This window comes from Mchenga conophoros, linkage group LG13 (assembly GCF_057382185.1).
Source record: "Mchenga conophoros isolate Kocher_MC1m ecotype Shallow Benthic linkage group LG13, M_conophoros_male_GT1.1, whole genome shotgun sequence".
In the NCBI taxonomy this organism is placed as follows: Eukaryota; Metazoa; Chordata; class Actinopteri; order Cichliformes; family Cichlidae; genus Mchenga; species Mchenga conophoros.
Genome location: NC_140538.1, coordinates 34,041,450 through 34,067,927, shown reverse-complemented (window position 1 = coordinate 34,067,927; position 26,478 = coordinate 34,041,450). Strand labels below are relative to the sequence as shown.

Genomic DNA, 26,478 nt, shown 5'->3' with positions numbered 1-26,478 from the left:
TACTGAGGTGTTTTAGTGTAAGTAAGTAAGTAAAACAACAATATTCTTGTAACAAACTCGTTATGTTAGTGTTTTGCTTCTGCTCGCGGGTCACATCTGGGAACTTCACTGTGCTACACACCAGAAACAAAAACAAATCTATGTAACCTTTGTAGCTTCAGTTATTCAAAATAAAAGTGTGTCCACTCATTCGATATTTCCCGAATTGACAGGAAAACGGTTCTCTTTATTTGGTCTTCAGTCTACGAAAACAACTCTTGGATTAATAACGCGGGCCTTCAGATTGTAAACCCTCCCCCTGTGTGACGGATTTGGTTGACTCCAGGCCCCGGCAGAACCAAGATGGCTACCTGAGCACCGACGAAACGAAGTTCACTTTCTCACTGTAAATACTGAAGCTTGTTGTGCTTCTCCGCCATGGACGGATCACTGTGTGTGGACAATGAATACAGGTGAGCGTCACAGACATATTTTATGCTAAGGCCTAGGGGCTGAAGCCCGGTTGTCTGCAGGATTTTGAGTAGCTCTAATAGCCACAGCAGCTAACTGTGGGTACAAGTCATACCCGTAGTTAGGGGACTGGTGTTTGTACTGGGAATCCTTGTTAGCGGCTGGACAACTCAAGGATATACCTGCACTACAATGAGATAAAACCACCAGGAAGCCATGGTCAGGCCACGGTTTTATAGGTTAGACGTTTACCCAGACACACTGAACGCTGTTCTTAGCTAAGCTAACGTTAGCGAGCTTTGCGCATGCACTCAGCAGGCTAAAGAGTTAGTTTGCTGCCGTGCTGCTTTTCAAATGTCCTCCTTCATGTAATATAGTGTGGTGAGTCCGACAGGTATGTGCACTGAGAAGGCACCCTTGTGTCTGGTTTACTGCCAAGTCCCATATTTTCACTAGTGTAACGTGAAGTAGACCAGATGTTGCACAGCGACAGAGGTGCTGTCGACACCAGGTTGGATGTTTTGGTCGTTGCCAAATAACCCGAGCTGTTCGGATTACACTAATAGCCGCAGCATTGCAGACTCGGCGCTCTTTGAACCCCTTTCGCCGACTCTACTTTACAAATACATATGATTTAATATCAAATTAAATGATCTAGAACGCGGCCTGAGAAAGGGTTGATCAGACTACTTTATCGTTGTCATCTCCACTCCAGACCATCACCATTTTAGGACCATCTTAATACAGTATATATTGTTTATATATATAGTTACACAGTGACAAATTTTTAAGCTTTGCTTCTCTACACCACCATAATGGATTTCAAATCTAACGATGAAGATGTGGTAAGTCCAAACCTTGAGCTTAAATTCAAAGGATTTAACAAAAGTAATGCATTAACTGTTTAAGAATTGCAGCCATTTTTTTTTTACACAGACTCGATATTCAGAAGCACAAAAGTAATCAGAAATACACTGTTGAAAAAAATAACAGGAACACTTTGAAAAAACATCCGATCTCTATGGGGAAAAATATGTTGGATCTCTTTACTGATATGGATTGGGTAATGTATTAGGAATGAAAAGCTTCCATGTGGTTTGATGGAAATAAAACTAATCAGCTGGAGATGGCTGAATTCAAAGACACCCGAAGACACTCCGTAAATCGAAGTGAAAAACAAATTGCTTTGACTTGTTCATTTTGCTGAGAAACTAGAAGAGCAGGCATGGTGCGTTTCCGCCTTTGAGATGCTCTGGAGGACTTTACTGCTGCCATGCTGCCACCTTCAGTTGCTGTTTGTTTGTTTGTGTCTCTGTCTTCAGTTTTGTCTTCACTAACTAAAGCATTCTCTATTTGGGCTGAGACAGCCTTGGTCTTTGAAAAATACTCAGGTTCCTCTTAGTTGCCTGGAGAATCTCTTGGGTTCTTTTTGTAGTATTCGTTGCATCACAATCTATTTGCAGTTTTATAGCTTTTGGCTGAATCTGATCAAAGTATAGCCCCTACACGCCACAGTAGCCCTTTTTCTATTAGTACCTACTTGGGTCGACAGGACCCGACTCAGACCAACTGGTTTGCCATTACGACCCAGTAGTACCTTGTTTGCTGGGGCAGGGCAAACCTTGGGGCAGGGATAGTGCAGTAGGTAGAGTGGTGGCCCCATGATCGGAAGGTTGGGGGTTCCCTACACACTGCTCCTTGGGCGCCCAATGGCTGCCCACTGCTTCACTGAGTGAATGGATTAAATGCAGAGAGGAATTTCCCCGTGGGGATCAATAAAGTATACATTAATATTACCTTGTTTGTGTGCTTGTCGTCATAGCAACGTGTCTGCGCATTGCAGGGTCCCAGGAGAAGCTGGGACCCTGTTTACTAGAAGGTTTTAAAATTTCTGTACTTTTAGGTGACAGGAGACATGTGGCCTGGTCAAAACACAGAGAGCTGCACTCTAAAAGATCTTTAAACATAGTAAACATACCTTGTGTGCCACAGACTGCTCCCAAACACGAGGGGACAAGTAATACCTCTAAAACACTTAAGTTGGCTTTATTAAACATTAGATCTCTAGCTGGGAAAACATTTTTAATTAATGATTTAATCACTGAGCACAGCCTTGATTTTATGTTTTTAACTGAAACTTGGTTGGACCAAAGTAACAGTGTAGCTGTTCTCATCGAGACGACCCCTCCTAACTACAGTTTTATCAGTGAGGTCAGGGCGAGCAGGAGAGGAGGAGGGGTTGCTGTCTTATTTAATGAATCATTTCAATGTAAGCAGCTATCTCCTGGAAGTTTTCAGTCTTTTGAATATGTGGCTTTACAGCTGAAGGCCCCATCCAAAGTTGTGTTTCTTAATGTTTACAGGCCTCCCAAATAGAGCAGGGCGATATGGCCAAAAATATTTATCACGATATATATTTGAAAATTTGCGATAACGATATAACCGACGATATAATTGATGCGAGACAAAATACAACTCCACAACATTACTAGCGCAAAAAGACAACCTTCCATTTATTTTCACTTAAACAAGAAGCTGGTTTTTATGTACATTAAAGCTTTATAAAAATGTAACAGTGCAAATGCAAATTCCTTGCTGAAAGTTTAACCAAAAGGCATTTCCAGTAGAAATGGGCTGACATATCCTGAGCATAACCATGTATAATATCCACTGAAGTTAAAAAGAGGTGCTTTGCAACATTAAACTGCAGTGTGCAGTACGCATTTTTCGGACCATAAGGTGCACGGGATTATAAGGCACATTAAGCGAAACAAAGCAGTCAGATAAATCAAACTTTATTAAACTCATTCTTCTTGCTTCCTCCACTTCTGTACCATTGATTCATTAATGTTGAATTCTCTGGCAGCTGCTCTATTCCCATGTTGCAGTATATTAATGACTAACCTCGTATTGTGGATGGATTATCTCAGTTGTTCTCCTGACTGAAGTTTGGTCCGTTTACAGCATCCTGCCATGCGATTGCATTTGTCTCTAACCATGAAGAACCTTCACGTTAACTTTTATAAGTGGAAAAGTGTTAGTGTTCGTCCTCCAGCTTCACTGTTTATGTTATGCTAACATAGCTGTGTCGCTAGCGATCACGTAGCACATCATTATATACCAGCTAGCCCAACTTCAGTAACCCTACAAACGTCACTGCTGTTTAGTTTTCTGTCTTCATTTATGTTGGAAGTGATAGCAGAGCTGTACGTTTGAATTTTTTCAGAAATCTCTCAGTCAGAACATGCAATATCATGCTTAGGTAACTAGCGAAACTAGCGAGCTAACTTCCGCTAGCTTCCTGCTAACTTCTAACTCCGTTAAATGTAATAACTTTTGTTTTCATGGATGCCTGGAAGTTAAACTTTATAGTTACACCTGGTAAAGCAGCAATGCTGATCGTTTTATTAAAGATGAAAGAATTTAGACAGTTTTTAACTCTAAGTGATGCTGCAGTGTTGTTTGACCTGAAGAATACGGAGTTTAGGACCCAGATTACTCCCAGATTTAAGAGCATCTTAGTCCAACAAATACGACAATAACAACGGCCGCTTGCATGTTCTGCAAAAAAATGTGCTTTGTTGTGTATCTGACGGACAAACACCAAACCAGTTCCACATCACGGAAGTTGCACCATTTTTACAAACCAATTCTGGTTCATCTGTTTCACTCAACAATCGGCCATGTGCGTATGAAAACAAAGGCACTGCGCATGCGCGTTTTACTCCCATTCTATCGCGATATTTCATTTTCCTATCGTTGCCTAACATTATACCGGTATTACCGTGAACGGTATAATATGGCCCAGCCCTACTCCCAAATACTGCACAGACTTTTTTAATGACCTTAGTGAACTGCTGTCTGTGATCTGTGTTGATTTTGACTGTGTAATTATTGCTGGGGATTTTAACATTCATGTGGACAACCCTCAGGACAAAGGGACTAAAGACCTGAGTAACACTCTGGGCAACTTTGGGCTGACTCAGCATGTAACAGAGGCCAAACATAATAGAGGACACACTCTTGACCTACTGATCTCCAAAGGCCTGAGCATTTCAAAGGTTACTGTGTCTGATGTGGGCCTGTCTGATCATTACTGTGTTTTCTTTGAAAGTAAAATCTCAGCCCACACAAATATATCAACAACAGTGATCACAAAACGGTGTATAACTGAACACAGTAGTGCAATTTTTAACCAGGTCTTCCCATTAACACCTGACCTGCCCAGAGGGTCAGTCAATGAGCTCGTCAATAGCTTCAATGCTAACATGTTAAATGTAATGGACACTATTGCTCCCATTAAGGTGAAGGTTATCTCTGGAAGGAAAAAGTCTCCATGGAGAAACTCCACACTGGTGAAAAATGAAAAAAGAGAGTGTAGGAAAGCTGAGCGCAGATGGAGAAAAACAAACCTCCAGGTTCATTATGACATTTATAAAGAGAAACTTCACAATTATAATTTACAACTGAGGAGTGCAAGGAGGTCCTACTTCTCTGACATCATCACTAAAAACAGCCATAATGCTCGGGTCTTATTTTCTACAGTCGACAGGCTAACAAACCCTCCTGTGTCAGTGGCAGCTGAACTTCATTCGACCATGGCCTGCAATGACTTTGCCAAATTCTTCACTGAAAAAATCCAAAAAATTAGACAAGCAATTGGTACATCAACAGCAGATCCAGGATATGTACTGTGTCCACCGAAAAACTGTTTAAACACCATCAAACAGTTTCACCCGATTAACAGCAAAGACCTGGAGGACATCTTAGGTCAACTGAACTCCTCCTCTTGCTGTTTAGATGTCCTGCCAACAAGTTTTTTCAAAAAGGTCTCAAAGACTTTAGAGTCAAACCTGTTACAGATCGTCAACTTTTCTTTATTATCAGGTGTGTTTCCAGAATCACTAAAAACTGCTGTAATCAAACCTATACTGAAAAAGGACAATCTTGACAAGACACAAATGAACAACTACAGGCCGATCTCAAATCTCCCGTTTTTAAGTAAGATCATTGAAAAAGCAGTTTCTCAACAGCTCAGTTACTTCTTAAAACAGAATAATTGCTACGATGCCTTCCAGTCAGGTTTTAGACAGAACCACAGCACTGAAACCGCTCTGACCAAAGTGTTTAATGACATATGTCTGAATACAGACAGTGGAAAAATGTCAGTCTTAGTTTTACTGGATCTCAGTGCAGCATTTGATACAGTTGACCACAACATATTACTCAAACGACTGGAGAACTGGACAGGTCTTTCAGGAACTGTACTAAACTGGTTCAAAACATACGTAGAAAACAGGAAATACTTTGTATCAATAGGTAACTTCACATCTGAGCAGACAAGTATCACATGTGGAGTTCCCCAAGGTTCCATCTTGGGACCCCTTCTGTTTAACATCTACATGCTCCCACTGGCACAGATTATAAACAACAACAAAATAAACTATCACAGCTATGCAGATGACACACAAATATATATCACAATGTCACCAGGAGACCGAGGCCCTGTACAGGCTCTTGGTAAATGCATTGAGGAAATCAATGACTGGTTGTGCCACAATTTTCTCCAGCTAAACAAAAACAAAACTGAGGTAATAGTCTTTGGCGCCAAAGAAAAACGATTACAGGTCACCAGAGAACTTCAATCTATACATCTAAAAACCACAAACCAGGCGAGAAATTTGGGTGTAGTGATGGATGCAGACCTAAACTTAGAAAAACACATTAAGACAATAACAAAATCAGCTTACTATCACCTCAAGAATATATCAAGGATAAAAGATCTGATGTCTCAACAGGACCTGGAAAAACTAGTCCATGCATTCATCTTTAGTAGGCTTGATTACTGTAACAGCATCTTTACAGGTCTACCTAAAAAATCAGTCAGACAACTACAGCTCATTCAGAACTCTGCTGCTCGAGTCCTCACTAAGACCAAAAAAGTGGACCACATCAGTCCAGCTCTGAGGTCTTTACACTGGCTGCCTGTCCGTCAGAGGATAGACTTTAAAGTTCTGATGCTGGTCTATAAAGCTCTGAATGGTTTAGGACCAAAATACATCAATGACCTCCTGACCCAGTATGAACCTTCCAGATCCCTCAGGTCATCTGGATCCGGTCTTTTATCAGTTCCCAGAGTCAGAACCAGACACGGAGAAGCTGCATTCAGCTTTTATGCTCCTTATATCTGGAACAAACTCCCAGAAAGCCTCAGATCAGCTGAAACACTCAGTTTATTTAAATCCAGGTTGAAGACTCACCTGTTCTCAGCTGCATTTGAATAAAGCACCAAATCCACACTTTAAGCTTAAATTTCAAAACTTACATTTAACTACTGATTTTATCTACTGTTCTGATTTTATCTGTTTTGATTTTATATACTGTTGTTTGTTGTTTGTTTGTTAATTAGTTAGTTAGTTTATTTGCTTGTTTTAATCAATTTTAAATCATGCTTTTTATTTGTTCTTGTTTCTAATGTCTCTGTAAAGCACTTTGAATCACCTTGTTGTTGAATTGTGCTATACAAATAAACTTGCCTTGCCTTGCCTTGCCTAATATGCTACACAAACACTAGAACAAAGGTGGATGTTGAAGCGACCTGCTGCTCTGTCTGTAGCTTTTCGTCACACTCGTGGGGGTCACGGCGTTGTTTTTTTTGTAGCCATTCCCTTTGTTGCTGAGTTTAAAAAATGGCGGTTATGATTTTCTTGAGCTGAGACACTCATGACTAATCAGACACTACTAACCACCCAATCAATGCCATGCAGTCTGACGACGTCACATTTTAGTACCTGTTTTAGTCACTTGAAACCCCAGCCGAGCAGGTACTAAAAAAAGTACCAGGTACTACGATCTGATGGAAAATCCTGAAAACTGTGGTGAACCGTGCCGAGTCAATCCGAAGAGGTACAAACGGAAAAGGGGCTAATGCATCCTGATACTTCTGCTAGCAGTCATGTCATGGCCTGGTTCCACTGGCAGACACATACACTATGGCATAACATTCGCAGGTGATGATGTACTCGTGGGGTTATGGTTGAGGTCATTACCTATGCATTTCTATGCGTTCCTTATCTTCCCTCTATATATTTTTAACACTGTCTTGCAGATTTATCCTATTTTTCTGCTTTTTATTTCCCAGAGTTGTGCAGGCTCTCTCAGACATGTTGTGATGAAGTCTTATTTGGTCTTTCTGTTTCTAAATGTTATTTGTGGTTTGGTCTGTGGCAAAGCCAATGTATTCCCCTTCATTTGACAAAAATATTCCTACTTCCATAATGTTGTAAAGGGTTTTTTCTTAACAGTGGAAATTATTCTGCAATCATCCCCTTTAGTAGTTTTCTGTGCTCCTTCAGACCTTTTGGCATTGATGATCTAGCCAGTGCATTCATGCACCACATCACTTCTAAATGAACCTACTGTATCTGAGACGGAGGGTTATTTGGGTTAATGTCAGCTTTCTTCACTTGCATGGCCATCACTTTGGGATCTTTTAATGAGAGCTTCAGTGGAAAGCTGTTCAAGCTTAAAACTTGCAATCCACTGCAGATCTTTTATTTGCTTTATTTGTCATCTGGCTGTGAGAACTGTTTAACATTCAGTTGTCTAGTGTCTTTTGACTGTCTGAAAATGCGAGCCTGTTAATTCATCATTTTGGTTTAGTTTTTGGATTTAAGCAGAAAGTGTACTGTCGTCTGATTTTGATTGTTTGAATTAAAATTCTCTGAATTGTCACTGTCAAAATACTTATGGACCTAATTGTATGTTTCAGTCACTCAGAGTAGCAATATTTTAACATAGAGGGTCAACCTGATGGGGCACAACAACACTGTTCCACTTCAGAATGAATCTACTATCAAACGGTGACTGCAGTTTTGTATTTTAGGAAACATTTTTTCCCTCATACTGTAAAGTTATTTTGTGGTAAAATTTAAATGATGAGTGAGCCGGCTATAAAAGCTGATTTTCCCTTTGTAAGGTTCCCCTCTGAAGTCTCACTTGTTCATTTCTCTTCTTGAATGGCTATACAATTAGTGGTGTGCTGTAAGCACATGCCTAATTTTGTCCTGAGAATATATTCCTGATGTTTGTGATAAGACTTGATAATTAAGAGGAAGGCCCTGGGGTGATTTTCATGAAGAGAAAGTGTTTGTGTATGAGAGTGAAGCTATTAAAACCTGGCCCTGTGGTAATGGAGCCAGCTGATTTCTCTGGTAACACAGTTAGGGATTTTAAACAGGCTCATATACACATAAACCTGCATACCTGTTGCACAAACATGCATTTGTTCATAGCAATGAACAGGGATTTGTTATTATTGTTATTTGACTAGCATTAAGGTGTGCATCTGTGTTCATGCTATTGAGGGGAGGGGCCGTGTAAAGTTCTGTGTCAGCTGGAGTACCGGTAGTTGAAAATGGCACTTTTAGTGTCAACACAGTTAGATATGATCCAATAGTAATATTGATCAGTATCAATTAATGCATTTCCTTGCATTTTTGATCTTCAGTGGATAGGACCTATAAACCAGCAGTCCCCACCTTTTTTGTGCCACAGACCAGTTTATATCTGACAATATTTTCACGGACTGACCTTAAAGGTGTGCAGTGTGGCTCCCTGTACCTCCTCAACAGGAGCTCATGAATGAATAAATGGTGTGTCACAAAAATTTGAATATCATTACATTTTTATGTGATTTAATTAAAGGCTTGTATATTATGTGAACTACTTAGAGTCTTTGTTTTAATTTTGATGGTTATTGCTTATAGATCATGAACATAAGAAATCCAGTATCTTAGAGTATGACATTATTTCATTTTGCCTTTCTGTACGAATAAAGTCCAACCCCACCCCTAACTTTTTCTTATTCTCAGAATGGACAGGGTAGGGTAGTGATTGGTCAAATTTAAATATCATCTGATGGCATGATTCACACATGTTTAATCTCACAATGGAAAGTCACTCCTCTGCCTGAAAGATTACAGCTTGGAGGTTTTTGACTTCCGATGCAAGCAACAGCCTGAACTCAACTGCTTTAAAAGGCTGACTGTTCAGAGTGTTGTATTGTAGCATTTCAAGGAGAGTTGACTGGAGAATAAAAGTGTAATAAGAAAAGCTACACAAGCAACAGGTATGATGGCAGCCACCTGTACAAGGAGACTACTTTTGATACCAGAAGAAAGGTCACGATCAAAATTATTAGGGTTTCGCCTACTGGCCTGCTTCAAATCCACCTCCATCGTCCCGATACCCAAAAACTCCAACCCATCTTGCCTCAATGACTACCACCCAGTAGCACTCACCCCCATCATCACTAAGTGCTTAGAGCAGCTGGTCCTAGCACACTTCAAATCCTGTCTCCCCCCCACCCTGGACCCCCACCAATTCGCATACCGCCAGAACAGGAGCACAGAGGATGCAGTCTCCATCGCACTGCACTCTGTCCTCTCACACCTGGACAACAACAACACCTACACCAGAATGCTGTTTATAGACTTCAGTTCAACATTCAATACAATCCACCCCTCACAACTCATCAGGAAACTGACAGACCTGGGCATCAGTTCCCTCATGTGCAAATGGTTACTGGACTTCCTGACCAACCGCCCCCAACATGTCCGGCTGGATAACCGCTGCTCATCTACCATCACGATGAACACCGGTGTACCACAAGGCTGTGTGATGAGCCCTTTCCTCTACTCCCTCTTCACCCACGACTGCAGACCTGCTGATGGTTCCAACACCATCATTAAGTTTGCAGATGACACCACGGTGATTGGCCTCATCAGTGACAACGATGAGGTGGATCGTCTGGCTGAGTGGTGCGACAGAACCAACCTGCTGCTTAACACCGAGAAGACCAAGGAGCTCATCGTGGACTACAGGAGGAATGCTGACCCACATCCACCCATCCACATTAAGGGGACGGCTGTGGAGCGTGTGAGCAGCTTCAAGTTCCTGGGAGTCCACATCTCCGAGTATCTCACCTGGACGACCAACTGCTCCAAGCTGGTCAAGAAGGCTCACCAGCGCCTCTTCTTCTTGAGGACTCTGAGGAAGAACCACCTGTCCTCAGACATCCTGGTGAACTTCTATCGTTGCACTAGAGCTGGGCGATAGAACGATAATGATATGTATCGCGATATAACTTTTACTCGATAGAGAAACTATCGCGATAGACCTCGCCGCTCTTCTCCTCTTAAAAAAAAAAAAAAAAAAAAAAAGACCAGCCAATCCAAATTAAGTAGCGCAGAGCCGAACCAATCACAGCCACAGCGTCACATCGCGTGACTTGTTACGTACAGCACAAGTGCCAAGCTGCACGTGTGTTTGTTTGGGAAGCAGCCAGCGGGTAATGGAGGAAATGAGTGTGCCGACTAGAAAAATCAACCGAGCGTGACCGAAGAGAAAACAGATGATGGTTCCAATGCCGGAGAGATTGTCAAACGGAAGAGCCATAGAAGTTCCGTAGTGTGAAGGTATTTCGGCTATTTCAAGTCTGACAAAAAACAGAGTAGCGTGCACTGTAAATTGTGCCGAAAGCAAGTCTGGAAATACAATAAACTGGTGCATGCGTCACACTGTGCGCCACGTTATTGTTTCGGTGAAATGAATTTCTACAATACTGTTACTGTTAATTCTACTCTCTGCAGTGTTTAAATGCTTACATATACACACAGTTACTGTCCCTCCACACATACGACTCGGTTCTGCTTCTATGCCCCAGCTTTGTTTACTTTTTCCCACCGAGGCTTCTAGACTTCTGATTGGCCAACATTTCTGCATGGTTAGGAATCTAGCGCCACCTGCTGCTTTGGCATGTTCATAGCAGCGTTTTCCTTCATTTCAGCCTTTATGTGTGGACGGGATTATTTTTTTAAAACGAAAACGGAAAATCTCCGTTTTCAAAAATACCCGCGTACGTGTGGACGTAGCCTCAGTCTCTGACTGGAAGCGCTAATTCGTCAGACTAAAGTAACTGTTAAAACTGTTTGAAAAGCTAAGCTATACAACAAGGAGAGATTGAGAATTTCCTTTTAGTTCTCAGTTTATTTGATATTGACAAAAGTTAGTCAGTTTTGTCTGTTCTTCTGTAAAACAAACAAAGATTTATCTTTAGAATTAATATTTTGTTTCTAAGTGGAATTGACAGTTTAGTCTGTTTCGTTTGTTCTATTTTGAAACTTAAACGCTTTAGCGGCTGCCTTTTGTGTAGTTTGCAATATTTGCCTTTATTTATCTGGAAAAGTCTCATGTTCCTTAAGTACATCTACCCTGTTGAACTTCATCCATCCATTCGCGTCCGCTTAATGGATGAACTTATTATGGGAAATAAATATTTAAATAAAAACAAGGTGCTGATTATTTCACATTTTACTTGTGAGCAATGGCACAATTAAATCTTACAAATATAGTTATTTGGCTTATATCGTGATAGATATCGTTATCGCCTGAAATGAAAAAAAAAACATCGTGATATGAAAAAATCTCATATCGCCCAGCTCTACGTTGCACCATCGAGAGCATCCTGACCAACTGTATAACAGTCTGGTACGGGAACTGCTCTGCCTCGGACCGGAAGGCGTTGCAGAGGGTCGTGAAAACTGCCCAGCGCATCGCCAGAGCACCACTTCCTGCCATGAAAGACATCTACAGGAAGCGGTGTCTGAAAAGGGCTGGGAAAATCATCAAAGACCCCAGTCACCCATCACATGGACTCTTCACCCTCCTGCCCTCTGGGAGGCGCTACAGGAGCCTCCGGACTAAGACCACCAGGTACCGGAACAGCTTCTTCCCCACAGCTGTCAGACTCCTGAACTCTGCCTCCTGACATCTGACCCACGTTAACACATGGACTGAACACACACACACCCACAATGGACAACTGTACCCTCAAACACACAATAATAACATGGACTGAACCGCCACTCACAACCACTAGCACTTTATATAGCCTCTGTAGAAACTATCCACACCCTCACTTATCTTAACTGCACTACTGTATAGCTCTGTGTAAATAATCATTCTGTACATTCGATAATCTTTAACCCTACAACTGTTTACAACTTGCACAGTTCCCATTTCTGTATAGCTGTATATCTCAGATTCTGTAAAGTTATTTATTTCATATTCTGTATAGTTTTTCATATTTATATCCTGTTCATAGCCTGTACATAGCTTGTACTCACTACAGCCTGTACATACTTATAGTTATAGAATATTCACAACATACTTCATACCGTGTACATTATAACATACCGTAATAGACCCATTTCTGTAATATACTCACATATCTATATTATTGCTAATATATATATTGTAATATATCTATATCACTAAAGCACTTCTGGATGGATGCAAACTGCATTTCGTTGCCCTGTACCTGTGCATGTGCAATGACAATAAAGTTGAATTCTATTCTATTCTATTCTAATAACTTGAATTTTCTGTATTTTTTTTTCTGTACTCCTATGCTCACTATCTTAATCACTCCTATCTCATCTTTCCTTTTTCAGATGGTGGCACCAATGTTGAGCTGAAGGACTTGCAACTGTGGATGGAAAGCTGTTCAAGTAATGTCAGTACATTTTATTCCTTATTCAACTTTAGTCCATCTTCATGTTCTAGAGGCATCAGAGTTATACTACAGTGCCGATCAAAAGTTTAAGACCACTTGAAAAATGGCAAAAAATCTTATTTTGCATGTTTGGATCTTAACAGGGTTAAAGTAGAGTTTTAACATGCAACAAGAAGAAATGGGAGTGAGATGAAATATTTTTCAATCATGCAATTTATTGAAAACAATGCTTAAACTGAAACAGGCTGTTTTTACACCTGATCAAAAGTTTAGGATCACACCTCCAAAAAAAACCTGCCAACACCCCCTAAACAGAAATCAAGTTTCCAAACATGACCAAAGCGGTGTGTAAGCAAAGTATTCAAACACGGCTAACTTGCATGAGCATGTAAGTGTCAATCATCCGGCTGATTATGCTAGGTGTCACCAGCTTCTGCAGCTCCATCAACAAGCATTTTGAAGTGATCTTAAACTTTCGATCAGAACTATAGTCATCTACAGATCTTATCCTGATACATTTTATCTGTGTAATCAGTGTTTTCTCAAATTTTCATTGAGACAGTATTGTGCAAAAGTCTTGAGTAAAAGTATGCCCTATTGCCTTCACATAACAAACATCTTAGGAATAAACTGTTTCTCTCTTAAGACACTTTATTTTCAGAAATGCTTCATTTGTTCTCATTTCTGTAGTCTAAATTATTTATTTAGATGTTGCCTCAAAATTGGCATATCTCAGCATGACCAAAAAGGGGATTGTGTTGATCTAGAGTAGCATTTTCAGTGGAGAAATGTTTTGTCACTCATCAGACTCAGCTGTCTGCAGGTTTCCCCAACCTTATAAACGGTGACTGAAGTACCTAGTTCCTTGGATGAGTGACGAAACATTTCTCCCAAGAAAACGCTGCGACCCTGGCAAAGGGAAGACAAAAAAAAAGTGTCAGACCTAAAAAATTAATTAATTAATTAAAAAACATTTTTAAAAAAGCTTTTCTTTCCAATTTCCTTAGATTACTATGACCGAGAACCTTCACAGACATACTTACATAAACCTAAAAGTTAGGGTTACTGAAGTTGGACTACCTGGTATATAATGTTGTGCTACGTGATTGCTAGCGACACAGCTATGTTAGCATAACATTAGCACAGTGAAGCTGGAGGATGAACGCCAACTTTTTTTCCACTCGATAAAAGTTAACGTGAGGGATTCTGGTGGTCAGGGACAAATGCAATCGCATGGCAGGATGCTATACACGGGCCAAACTTCAGTCAGGAGAACAACTGAGATTATTCATCCACAATACGAGGTTAGTCATTAATATCCTGCAACAACATGGGAACAGAACAGCTGCGAGAGAATTCAACATTAATGAATCAATGTTACGGAAGTGGAGGAAGCGCAGTTTTTGGCTTTCCCCATATTTCAAGAGTGCTTCATCTCTTTGCTGTGACTGTCGCCCGGCATAATTTGCAGATGATAATGGTTGTAGCCGCTGCGATGCTTTCGACCAAAACAGGCGCAGCTTGATGACATCATCAACATGCGCTATCGCGCTAGAGCGGTATAGAGATTGACAGACCACGTGACTTTCGCGCATTGCATGCCGGTAACTCGTGGCAAAACAATCCAAGTACCTGCATCAAATGCAAGCATTTGCAGCACCGCAAAACGTTCATTCTTCGGTTCCAATAAATTCTTGCTTTTTCTTTGCCCCCCAAAAAGGTATGTACAAAACGAAGGAGAACAATGCCGGTCCGTACAAAGACAGACTTAATGAAAAGTCAAAGAAAAGATACGAGGAAAAAAATCAAACCAGTGAAAGTGTTAGATCCTTACGAGCACACAGAGGGACAAAATACGTTAGCGTGCTGCCCAACTTCACCACGCTCATATTTATAATTATACGGTTCTTGGAGTGAGTGCATACACTCATGAAGTTTAGTAACTTCAGGTCACTGCAACAAGCCCAGGTACAGTTTACCGACGGATGGGTGCAGGACCTTGAAATGCACCGTGTAGAAAGTAAAGACCATCGTACATATCATAAGTTTACCAGCCTCACAAATCGTCGTCATAAATACACATTTGTTAACCGTTTATTAATATAACCTTTGAGCTCAACGGTAATTAATTAGTAGTAGAAATAATTTCTGGTACGCATCACAGAGATGTAGCAGTGACAATAATACTGTATGCTGTAATCGTACTGGACAATTAGTGATACAAAAAACCTGTTTTATCCTGTGAATAAAAGTACATGTTTTTGTCAATGTACCATAATAACAGAAGCGAAACACAATATTGTGTCAGGACAATTCACTATTTATGCACAATAAACAAAGGAGCATAGCGCCACAATTTCTGTTCAGCGCCAGACTTGCTTGTAACCTATATCACCAATTATGTTAAGAAAAATGACGGATTAACTACAACAGCAGACTGACCTTTGTGGAAATGCTTGGAGCAGACTAACCTGTGAGCTGGAGTGTTCTGGGACGTTATATTTGGTCTTTGAATGGCTGCAATCCAGACCATCCGTCGCCTCTTTGTTACTTCGGAAACATGGCTCGAACAATTTCTCTTCAACGACGTAATCCGATAACAACCGATCTCTTTACCCGTCGGCTTTCCGTGGCTGTCATGCGACCGGCTATTGCAGTTAATAATACAACAGCTTCTTGCCATTTTTTGGGCTTCTTTTTATCGCTGTATAACTGATTTCAATTGAAAGCCTGCGTGCGCTAGTACCTCTTGCCACGAGTTCCCAGAATTCTTTGCGGTTTTACCCCTGAGTGACGTCACATTTTCAATCTCTATAGTCAAAATCTCTATCGTTGGCCAAATTTATATCGTTTCTATCGTATATCGTTTATATCGCCCACCCCTAGTAACTACCAGAGTTCCTATACTTAAACTCTCACTATCACTAAAACTCTCGTCTAAACCAAGTGATTTTTTTCTAGTGTAGCAATGAAACAGATGTTAAAGTGATGCAGAATTGGCACATTGCTGAGTATTGACAATTTACTTTCTTTGTACTTTGTAAATTCTAGGGGAATGGAGGGGGAGGAACACAAGCTATAAAATGTGTAGTTGATTTTGCTTTGTCCATGGTGTGTGTAGAGTAGTACTTTCTTCTGTTTAATATCGTAATTGTGGCTACAGAAAACATGGAATTTTTGAGAATGGCTCTAAGAACTAACAGCTGATGTCTAGTGAATCATTTTTCCCCCTTACCCTTTGTTGTAATTTTCACTGCCTTTTTCTCACCCTCCCACTTGTCTCTCCCCATTTTCCAGGTGTCTTTCGGCAATGTACAGACAATGTGTCCCAAGGAGGGTCGGCCCCAAAATACATTCTACAAGCATTGATGCTTCCATGGCTGACGGACTTGTCAGGCATCTGCAAAAGAAGAGACACTCGCATTGTGCAATATCTGCTTAAACTTTTTAAGAACTGCTGACCAACCGGCAGGAACTTGAGATTGAACTTTTGGTGTGGTATTGAAGACCCCGACCAGTTCTCAGCCAGAGACCACTGGTGTTGGTGTTCATTTTTATTGACCCATCTTACATTTCTTACTCTTCAGACCCTGTATTGGTACCTTTCAAATTGGAGAAAGGAAGTTGCAGAGTTTTTTGTTTGTTTGTTTTTTGACACTGCTGAGCCATAAGGACAGAAGAGGTAATGGATGATGTTGGCCATGGTGACGTAGTGTAAATGGCTATTCTTCAGCACATCCCGGTGCCAGTATCTACTGCTCGATCTTCCTCTTCCACTCCCCTCTCCTCTTGCTCCTACTTCCCTTATCTGCTGTCCTTCCTTAATCATTACTGCCTCTTGCTGTCCAGTCCTGCCTTTACCCTCCAAACACCATGGTGGGTTCAGGGTTGGGTGTTTGGAAGCTAATGCGAGGTGTCCGCCAGCTAGAGCTCCATCGCCTCATCCTGGCGCTCATCATCTTCTGCTTGCTGTCCATGGCCTTTTTAGCTTACTATGTCTCCAACAGCCCAAAAATCAAGGAGGCCCCTCCTTTACCTTTTAGTGATTGTGGCGGAGGTGGTGGGATTTCACTAGGAGTAAGTACGGGCGATGCAGAAGGAGGGCCAGGTGGCCAGAGGGCACCACTTTTTCTTCCTCCGCGCCAGGGACAACTACACCATGTTAAGGATAATTTAAAGACGGAGCCTGTGGTTCTGGTATTTGTAGAGAGCATCTATTCCCAACTGGGCCAGGAGATTGTAGCCATATTGGAGTCAAGTCGCTTTCACTACCGGACAGAGATTGCTCCTGGTAAAGGTGACATGCCCACATTGACAGAACGTAACCGTGGACGCTATACTTTGATCATCTATGAAAATGTCTTGAAATATGTCAATCTTGATTCGTGGAACCGTGACTTGCTGGACAAGTATTGTGCTGAGTATGGAGTAGGTGTCATTGGCTTTTTCAAAGCGAATGAAAACTCTCCTTTCAGTGCACAGCTCAAAGGCTTTCCTCTCTATCTACACTCGCACTTGGGACTCAGGGACTACCGCATCAACCCCGCTGCTCCTCTACTCTACATCACCAAGCCTAATCAGATGGAGCAGGGCTCCTTACCAGGCGATGACTGGACCATTTTCCAGTCTAACCATTCTACCTATGAACCAGTGCTTCTAGCTAGAACCAAGACCTCAGATACACTGGCGCATTTTGGACCCAGCCCTTTGCGGGCCCTTCATGCCACAGTAATCCAAGACTTGGGGCTCCACGATGGCATTCAAAGAGTTCTTTTTGGAAATAATCTCAACTACTGGCTTCACAAGCTAGTGTTTGTGGATGCTATTGCCTACTTGACAGGAAAGAGACTGTGTTTGTCCTTGGACCGTCACATCCTCGTAGACGTGGACGACATATTTGTTGGCAAGGAGGGAACCCGTATGAAGGTGTCTGATGTGGAGGTGGGTGAGCCTTGTCAGCCGTACATACAGTTGGTTCCTCTGTTTTGTTTTGTGTTTGTTTTTATTTACAGTACCAAAGTTTTTGCAATTTTGCCTTGGTACACCACCAAAGTTGATTTTAAGTCAAACAATCAAGATGTGATTAAAGTGTAGAATATCACCTTCAATTCAAGGGGTTTAACAAATACATTACATTAACTGTTTAGGAATTATATCCATTTTTATGCACAGTATCCCATTTCAGAGGTTTCTAAGTAATTTTATGTATATGGATTATTTTTAATGCTCAGATGAAAATTCTTTGCAGTTTCCTTAGACATCACCAAGTCTCACTGAAGTTAAAACAGAAAGCAGAAAATGAAAAGCCGCGCTATTGGGTACTGATCGGTACCCTGCTCAGACAATGATAGGAACACTCTTGAGGTAGGCATAACTTCCCTAGATTAATTTTGAATCAGTTCTTCTTACCATGAAAAGAATTCCACATCCATGAGTCCCTCTGGGCCCCAGTGCCCAAAATTTCTATTTGTTTGTTTTTTTGTTTTTTGTTACTCAAGGGCGTAGATTTGGCATGGACGGAAGGGACATGTCCCCACCAATATACAGCGATTATTGAACTCTCCCCACCAATAATTTGATCTCTTCGAGTGAAGAAAAACAAACCCGATAGAAAGAAAAAAACAAACAAACAAAAAAACATCTGTCAATGTCTCACTCACCCAGCTGTGCAGAAAGAGTTAAATTACGTCCTCAACTGGAGTCCTACCTCATGTGACAAATATGGCCAATGTGATTGACTGTGCCCTTCAGGGAGCTCTGTTTAGTTTTAGCAGCAGCAAGCCTGCGCTGCGAGGACCTGCAAGGAGGAGAGGAGGATGGCAGCAAAAAGGAAAGACCTGAATCTAAAAAAAATATTTTTCAAAGAAACCTGTAAGTCACTTAAAGTCAAGCTCACTCATAAAATGTGTCCCTCATAATAACGTTACAGGCTATGCTAGGCCATACATGCCAACACTTCCGATTTTTCCGGGAGAATCCCGAAAATCTCCCGGAGCCACCATTCTCCCCAATTTCTCCCGATTTTCCACCTGGGCAACAAAATTGAAAAACCATATCCCAGATTGGCCCAGCCAATTCCAGTTTCCAACAATGGCTACTACTACTGCAGCTACTTAGTTTTAATATTACTCTTATTAATCTTTCTGGGTTGCAAAATAAACTTTTAACATATTTTCAGGCGAGAATGTAGCTGCGTAAACTTCAAATAACTTAAACATGTTATTGTTTGGCCTTTTTCTGTGTTTTATTTGTTCGTGAGTAAATCGGTTTAGCTGAGATTAAAGTTATTAGATTAGATTAAATAAAATTTTATTAATCCCTTGGGAGGGTTCCTCCGGGGTTTTCACACAGCTAAATAAATGTCAATCAGAAAACTAATTAAACAGAAGTGTGAGACGGTCGAGAATCTACGCCAGTGTCCGGTTATATTTTAGACAGCAAGGAGCAGACGGCAGAGGTGACGTAATTCTGACGGCTAGAATATCCAATTTCACAGTCGCTCATTTCCGGTCTCCCCGGCTTTCGGAGGACCCGGCCCACTTAGACCGAAAAGGCCGGGTCCTCAGGTGGACGCAGCCTCTGAATTTGGACAATAATAACAGTGACATTTAACTTATTTTATCCAATAAGTAAACACTGTAAAATTCAAGTTTTTTTGTATATATCAGTCATTTGTTTAATAGTAATTTAACGTTATATAATTCACATATAAAACTATGAATTATAATTTTAAATGGTTTAAAAGCATGTAGAATAGCATATGTAGGCAAGTATATTTCTCCTTTTTTTTATCAAGAAGTAAAGAGAAAAAGGAAAAAATAAGAAACAGGGCAGGGTTCGGTGGTTGAATCATCCGTCTCCACCAATGCCAAAGCCAAATCTACGCCCTTGTTGTCACTGCACAGAGTCGGCTGTGGAGACTTTACCTTATAGGGTAGGTTTGTTTGTTTATTCCAGTGATGGCCTCTAGGATTTAGAAAAATCAATTTCCCAATTCAAATTTAATTTAATTTGAATAATCTGATATAGATTCTTAAAACGTGAAAATCATTTTTTAAATATAAATGGTTGTTTTCCAGAAATGCCAAAATCTCAGGTAAGAGTACACAAAAGTACTCCAACAGCTGCCTTAAAGAGCAGGTGAATGGACTCCGCAAAAATGTAAACACAAAGTGCGATTGTTCACACCGTCGGGTGCTAAAGTGGACATCTCACAGATTCTGAAACTGCAGGTTTTGTCACTCTCCAACCAGAATTCATTGAACCAGCAGTAAAAGAAGTGTAAAACAACGTTTCATGTTTGAAAAAAAATTGATATAAATTTTCTCTTATTTTGGCTGTTTTGCTTCCAGAATCAGAATCAGAATCAGAATGGGGTTTATTGCCAAATGTTGAGCAGGTTTACAACATTAGGAAATTGCTGCGGTGCTTCAGTGCAAACATAGTGTCATAAATAGCACTTAAATAGACATGGAAAAAAATAAAAGTAGGGATAAGAATTAAAAGTGCTACGTGGAAAGATATGTGCATGAGATATACATGAGATATATACATGAGAATAAGAATTAAGAGTGCTACGTTGAAAGATATATACATGAGTGCAGGTGGTGATCAGTGCCAATCATGGAATGATGCAGTGAACACAGCGTAGGGTCATGTGTTAGTGGTGGGTACAGTCATATGGTTATTGTTCATGTGTCCAACAGCAGAGGGGAAGAAACTGTTCTTATGGCGAGAGGTTCTGGTGCGAATGGACCGGAGCCTCCTGCCTGAGGGGAGCAGGTCAAACAGACTGTGTCCAGGGTGAGAAGGGTCAGCTGAGATCCGAGCTGCACGCCGCAATGTCCTGGAGGTGTACAGGTCCTGCAAAGATGGGAGTCTGCAGCCAATCACCTTCTCAGCAGAGCGCACAACACGCTGCAGTCTCTGTTTGTCCCTGATAGTGGCTCCAGCGTACCACACGGTGATGGAGGAGGTGAGGATGGACTCGATGATTGCAGTGTAGAACTGCATCATCGTCCGTGTTGGCAGGTTGAATTTCTTCAGCTGCCTCAGGAAGTACATCCTCTGCTGGGCTTTCTTGATGACGGAGGTGATGGTGGGCTCCCACTTCAGGTCCTGGATGATGGTGGTACCCAGGAAGCGGAATGAGTCCACAGAGGTGATGGGGGTGTCAGTCAGGATGATGGGGGGGAGTGGAGCTGTGTGCTTCCTGAAGTCCACAATAATCTCCACTGTCTTCTGGGCATTCAGCACCAGGTTGTTGTGGCTGCACCAGGACACCAGACGTTCAACCTCTCTCCTGTAGGCAGACTCGTCCCCGTCCGAGATGAGTCCAATAACGGTGGTGTCATCTGCAAACTTGATTAGCTTGACAGACTGGTGGGTGGAGGTGCAGCAGTTGGTGTACAGGGAGAAGAGCAGAGGAGAAAGAACACAGCCCTGAGGGGAGCTGGTGCTGATGGTCCGAGAGTCCGAGACATTCTTTCCCAGCCTCACATGCTGCTTCCTGTCCGTCAGGAAGTCAGTGATCCACCGGCAGATGGGATCAGGCACATTCATCTGGGAAAGCTTGTCTCGGAGATGGTCTGGAAGGATGGTGTTGAAGGCAGAGCTGAAGTCCACAAACAGGATCCTGGCGTAGGTTCCTGGGGAGTCCAGATGCTGCAGGATGAAGTGTAGGGCCATGTTGATGGCGTCGTCTACAGACCTGTTGGCTCTATATGCAAACTGCAGGGGGTCCAGGAGGGGGGCCGTGAGGGTCCTGAGATGGGAGAGAACTAGGCGCTCAAAAGACTTCATGACCACAGATGTCAGAGCCACGGGTCTGTAGTCATTTAGTCCAGTGATCCTAGGTTTCTTGGGGACAGGGATTATGGTGGAGGACTTGAAGCAGGCAGGCACATGACATGCCTGCAGTGAGGAGTTGAAAATGCCAGAAAACACTGGGGCCAGCTCGTTTGCACAGTGTCTGAGGGTGGCAGGAGACACGCCGTCTGGGCCGGGAGCTTTCCGAGCATTCAGGTTCTTAAACTGCTTCCTCACATCTGCTTCATGAATATGAAGAGTTGTGGTGGGAGGAGGTGGTGTGAAATCCTCTTTTGTGTGGGGTGAGGAGGGGGGTGTTGTAGGTGAACGGTTAGAAGGTGGTGATGGCTCTATGGAGGGGGGAGAGGTGGGGGAATTAGTGTCCAAAGTGTCTCTATTGTTGGGGCCGTTGGAGGTGTGAAGGCTGCCTGATGGCTCGTCAAAACGGCAGTAGAAGTCGTTAAGGGTGTTGGCTAAGAGCAAGTCATCAGTGGAGTGGGGGGTTTTAGGCTTGTAGTTTGTGATATTCCTAAAACCTTTCCACACAGAGGCCGAGTCATTCTCTGAGATCTGCTGCTGCATCTTCTCAGAGTGCTGATGTTTAGCAATGTCCACTTCTTTAGTGAACCTGTACTTGGCCTCTCTGTAGCAGTCCCTGTCTCCGCTTCTGAACGCCTTTCTCTTTTCCAGCCACAGCTTTTTGAGTTTAGGAGTAAACCAGGGTTTGTCATTGTTATAACTCACCCTGGTGCGTGATGGCACAATGCTGTCCTCACAGAAGTGGATATAGGAGGTGACAGTGTCCGTAGACTCGTCCAAGCTGTTAGAAGCAGCCTTCATTGTGTCCCAGTCTGTGGTCTCCAAACACGTGCGAAGCTCCTCCACAGCCTCGTTGCTCCACAGTTTTTTAGTCCTCACGACAGGTTTGGAGAGCTTCAGCCTCTGTCTGTACGCGGGGATTAGGTGGATCATGACGTGGTCAGAAAGTCCGAGTGAAGCGCGGGGCACCGCGCGATAGGCCCCGCTGATCGTGCTGTAGCAGTGGTCCAATGTCCTCTCCTCTCTGGTCGGGCATTTAATATACTGCTTATATTTTGGAAGCTCATGGCTCAGATTGGCTTTGTTAAAGTCCCCAAGAGCAATGATGAGAGAGTCCGGGAATGTCCGCTCCATGTGCAGTATCTGCTCCGCGAGTGCGCACTGAGCTGCCTGCGCATCTGCGTCTGGCGGGATGTAAACAGCGGCCAGGATGAATGAAGCAAACTCCCGCGGAGAATAAAACGGTTTGCAGTGGATAAAAAGATATTCCAGAGAGGAAGAGCAGTGCTGAGCAATCACTGTCACATCTGTGCACCAGCCACTATTGATGTAGAAGCAGAGACCTCCACCTTTGGACTTACCGGAGAGAGCGGCCTGCCGGTCCGCGCGCAGCAGATGGAAGCCCTCCAGCTTGAGCGCGCAGTCTGGGATGTTCTCACTGAGCCACGACTCCGTAAAACATAAGACACAGGAGGAGGCAAAGTCTCTGTTCATGCTTCTCATCAGGGCCAGTTCGTCAATCTTATTCCCGAGTGAGCGTACATTAGAAAGGAAGATCCCAGGAAGAGCAGTTCGCAGTCCGCGTCTCCTCAAACGCACGAGTGCGCCGGCTCGCTTCCCTCTCTTTCGGCGTCTCGCTTTCCTGGTCAGAGTCAGCAGTAAATCTGCCGCAGATGCGACAAATATTGGAAATAAATCCACAGGCGTTGTAGTCCTGTAGTTAAGGAGCTCTTCTCTGGTGTACGAGTATCCAGAGGAGTGCCCAGACACGGAAGAAATGCACAAAAACAAAACAAAAGTAAAGCACTGAAGCACCAGGGCGACCATCCGCGGCACCATCTTGATGGCCATCTTGATCTTCCAGCGCGGGATTGAGTTGAATCAGGACTTTATGAATCAGAATTGAATCGCTTGTTGAAATCTGGGACAATACGCTGTCCTAATGGCCTCTTTAATTTGCATCAAACTCTATTTGACCTCATGCTGAGCATTCAATTTAAAATATAACTAATATAAGTTCAGCAGTTGGAATAATTTCCAGTTCTTTTATCTGCTTAATTTGCCATGAGATAATAAGGAAACATCTGGCCATGAAACTGTTTTAGTGAATTCTCCAATTAATTTTGAGCATCTGAATATGCGTCTGTGTCTAAAAATGGTTGTATCTATATTATCTATATTAAAAACATCTTTGCAATACTTTTGTTAAACCCTTTTCAATTAATGTAGCTAAGATCAAAAAATGATTTGCTTGTTAATAGCACTCTGTTTACAGTTTGGTAAAAAGTAGACTTTAGGGATGCACCGATACCACTTTTTTGGAAATGAGTACGAGTACTTGCATTTAGTACTCGCTGATACCGAGTACTTAATGAAAACATGATTTAAATTTGCAGGTAACAGCTTTAGTCCTATAATTTAACAAAAAACAAACAAACAAGGGACTAGTTTGGAATTAAGAACATTTATTTAAAATGAAAAGCATGTTGTATGCAACATATTACAGAATAAATAATTATCCATCCATCCATTCGCTTCCATTTATCCTTTTCAGGGTCGCGGGGGGCGCTGGAGCCTATCCCAGCTGTCATAGGGCGAGAGGCAGGGTACATCCTGGACAGGTCGCCAGTCTGTCGCAGGGCTAACACATAGGGACAGACAACCATTCACACTCACATTCACACCTAGTGGCAATTTGGATTATCCAATTAACCTATCCCCACAAGTTGCATGTCTTTGGACGGTGGGAGGAAGCCGGAGTACCCGGAGAGAACCCACGCAAACACAGGGAGAACATGCAAACTCCACACAGAAAGACCTCGGCCTGATGGTGGAATTTAACTCAGGATCTTCTTGCTGTGCGGCAACAGTGCTAACCACCGTGCCATATATAAATAATTTATAATAATAGTTTTTTTATAAATAATTATAAAAAAACAAAATTTAATTTTAAATTTGTTCATCTGTTTCTCTGTTTAGAAGTCTCACTAGCACAGTCACAGCTGGGATGACATCAGAGGCTAGTGCATCGTAGCTGCTCACTTTTTTTAGTTAGTTCCTCAAAGGGGACGAGAACAGTCGTCTCCATAAGAGCCCATTGGTGAGCGGTGAGATAGTAAGGGAGTTCGTGCTCGGACACGCCCAGCACTCGCTTTTGCTCAATGAGGGACTGGAGCATGTAATACGTGCTGTTCCAGCGCGTCTGTACGTCCTGCTGCAGTCTCTTTATTGGCTGGTTGAGCTGTCCCTGAATGTCCTCGAGGCGGGAGTAGGCTAAGGCGGAATGTTTAAAATACCCAACTATTTTCCGCCCCCACTGCTTTAGCATCAGCTATGCTCCTCTGTGCTAATAAGCATGGGTAAATAAGCGTGGGTAAATAAGCGTGGGTACAGCAACACAGCGTGGGATTAACCCCTTACATGCCACTCAAACATAGACAGGTCTCAGACCGTGCTATCGGTCCTCGGTATCGGGGGACTTTTAACGAGTACGAGTACTTTAGAAAATGTGGTGCATCCCTAGTAGACTTCATATAAAAATTCACCTGCAAAATTGGCTTTTTTGATATTGTGATACTGCCTACGGATAATAAAACACAAAAAAAATCTATTTCAGTACTACTAAAATGTTAAAATTGTTACTAAAAAACTGAAACAATCAAGTCTATATCACATTTCAGACAAACTTTCAGTGGTGTTTTTGAATCCTAACATTTGATTCATTGCTGACTATTTAATGGAAAAATGATGAAGGATAATATATTTAAAGCTGCCACCATCTTTGAGTGATTGATTTTTGAATAATTTTGATCTTTTAAACCCTTTTTCTAAAGCTCATTAAAGCTTGACCTGCAGAAACAAGGAGATATGCAGTAGAGTTTGAAATGTTTCAGGTTCCACCTTTCACTGCCTCTTTAGGTCTGTGAAGGTTCTCAGTCATCCAGGTCATCGTAGTCAAAGGAGCTTGCAAACAAAAGCGTCTGGACTTCTTTAAGTTGCTTGATGACGTTTCACCTCTCATCCGAGAAGCTTCTTCAGTTCTAAGGTCAAATGGTGGAGAGTCCCATGTAACATGTTCCCTCTAAGCCTGAAGGAAAAAAGAAGGAACACACACATGTAAAGGAAGCACTCAAAACGTGCGGCTATCCTAAATGGGCGTTCTTAAAGTCAGCAAAGAGGCACAGAAAAGAAGACCAGACACCAGCGAGGGAGGATAAGAAGGACAGACGCAACAACATTGTCATCCCCTATGTAGCCGGTGTATCAGAGAAACTCAGGAGAGTTTTCTCCAAGCATGACATCCCAGTGTATTTCAGACCCAGCAACACGCTCAGACAGAAACTGGTTCACCCGAAAGACAAAACGCCAAAACACAGACTTAACAATGTGGTGTATGCTGTACAGTGCAGCGAGGAATGCTCAGACCTCTACATTGGAGAGACCAAACGGCCACTTCACAAGCGCATGGCACAACATAGTAGAGCCACCTCCACAGGACAAGACTCAGCAGTCCATCTGCATCTTAAGGACAAAGGACACTCTTTCGAGGATGACAATGTTCACATTTTGGACAGATGGTTTGAAAGAGGAGTGAAAGAAGCCAT

At 42.3% G+C, this 26,478-nt stretch overlaps 1 protein-coding gene across 1 annotated transcript in view; it reads left to right on the top strand.

The window, feature by feature from the left end:
- The first annotated feature begins 297 nt into the window (after nt 1–297).
- The window catches only part of LOC146561798 (bifunctional heparan sulfate N-deacetylase/N-sulfotransferase 2-like), a 53,440-nt gene continuing 27,259 nt past the window's right edge, over nt 298–26,478 (top strand). Inside the window, exons 1-3 of the mRNA XM_085243119.1 lie at nt 298–452; nt 12,966–13,027; nt 16,325–17,968. Of these exons, the coding sequence (XP_085099245.1) occupies nt 16,901–17,968 (1,068 nt within the window). The 5' untranslated portion in view covers nt 298–452; nt 12,966–13,027; nt 16,325–16,900. The remainder of the gene's footprint in view (nt 453–12,965; nt 13,028–16,324; nt 17,969–26,478) is intronic.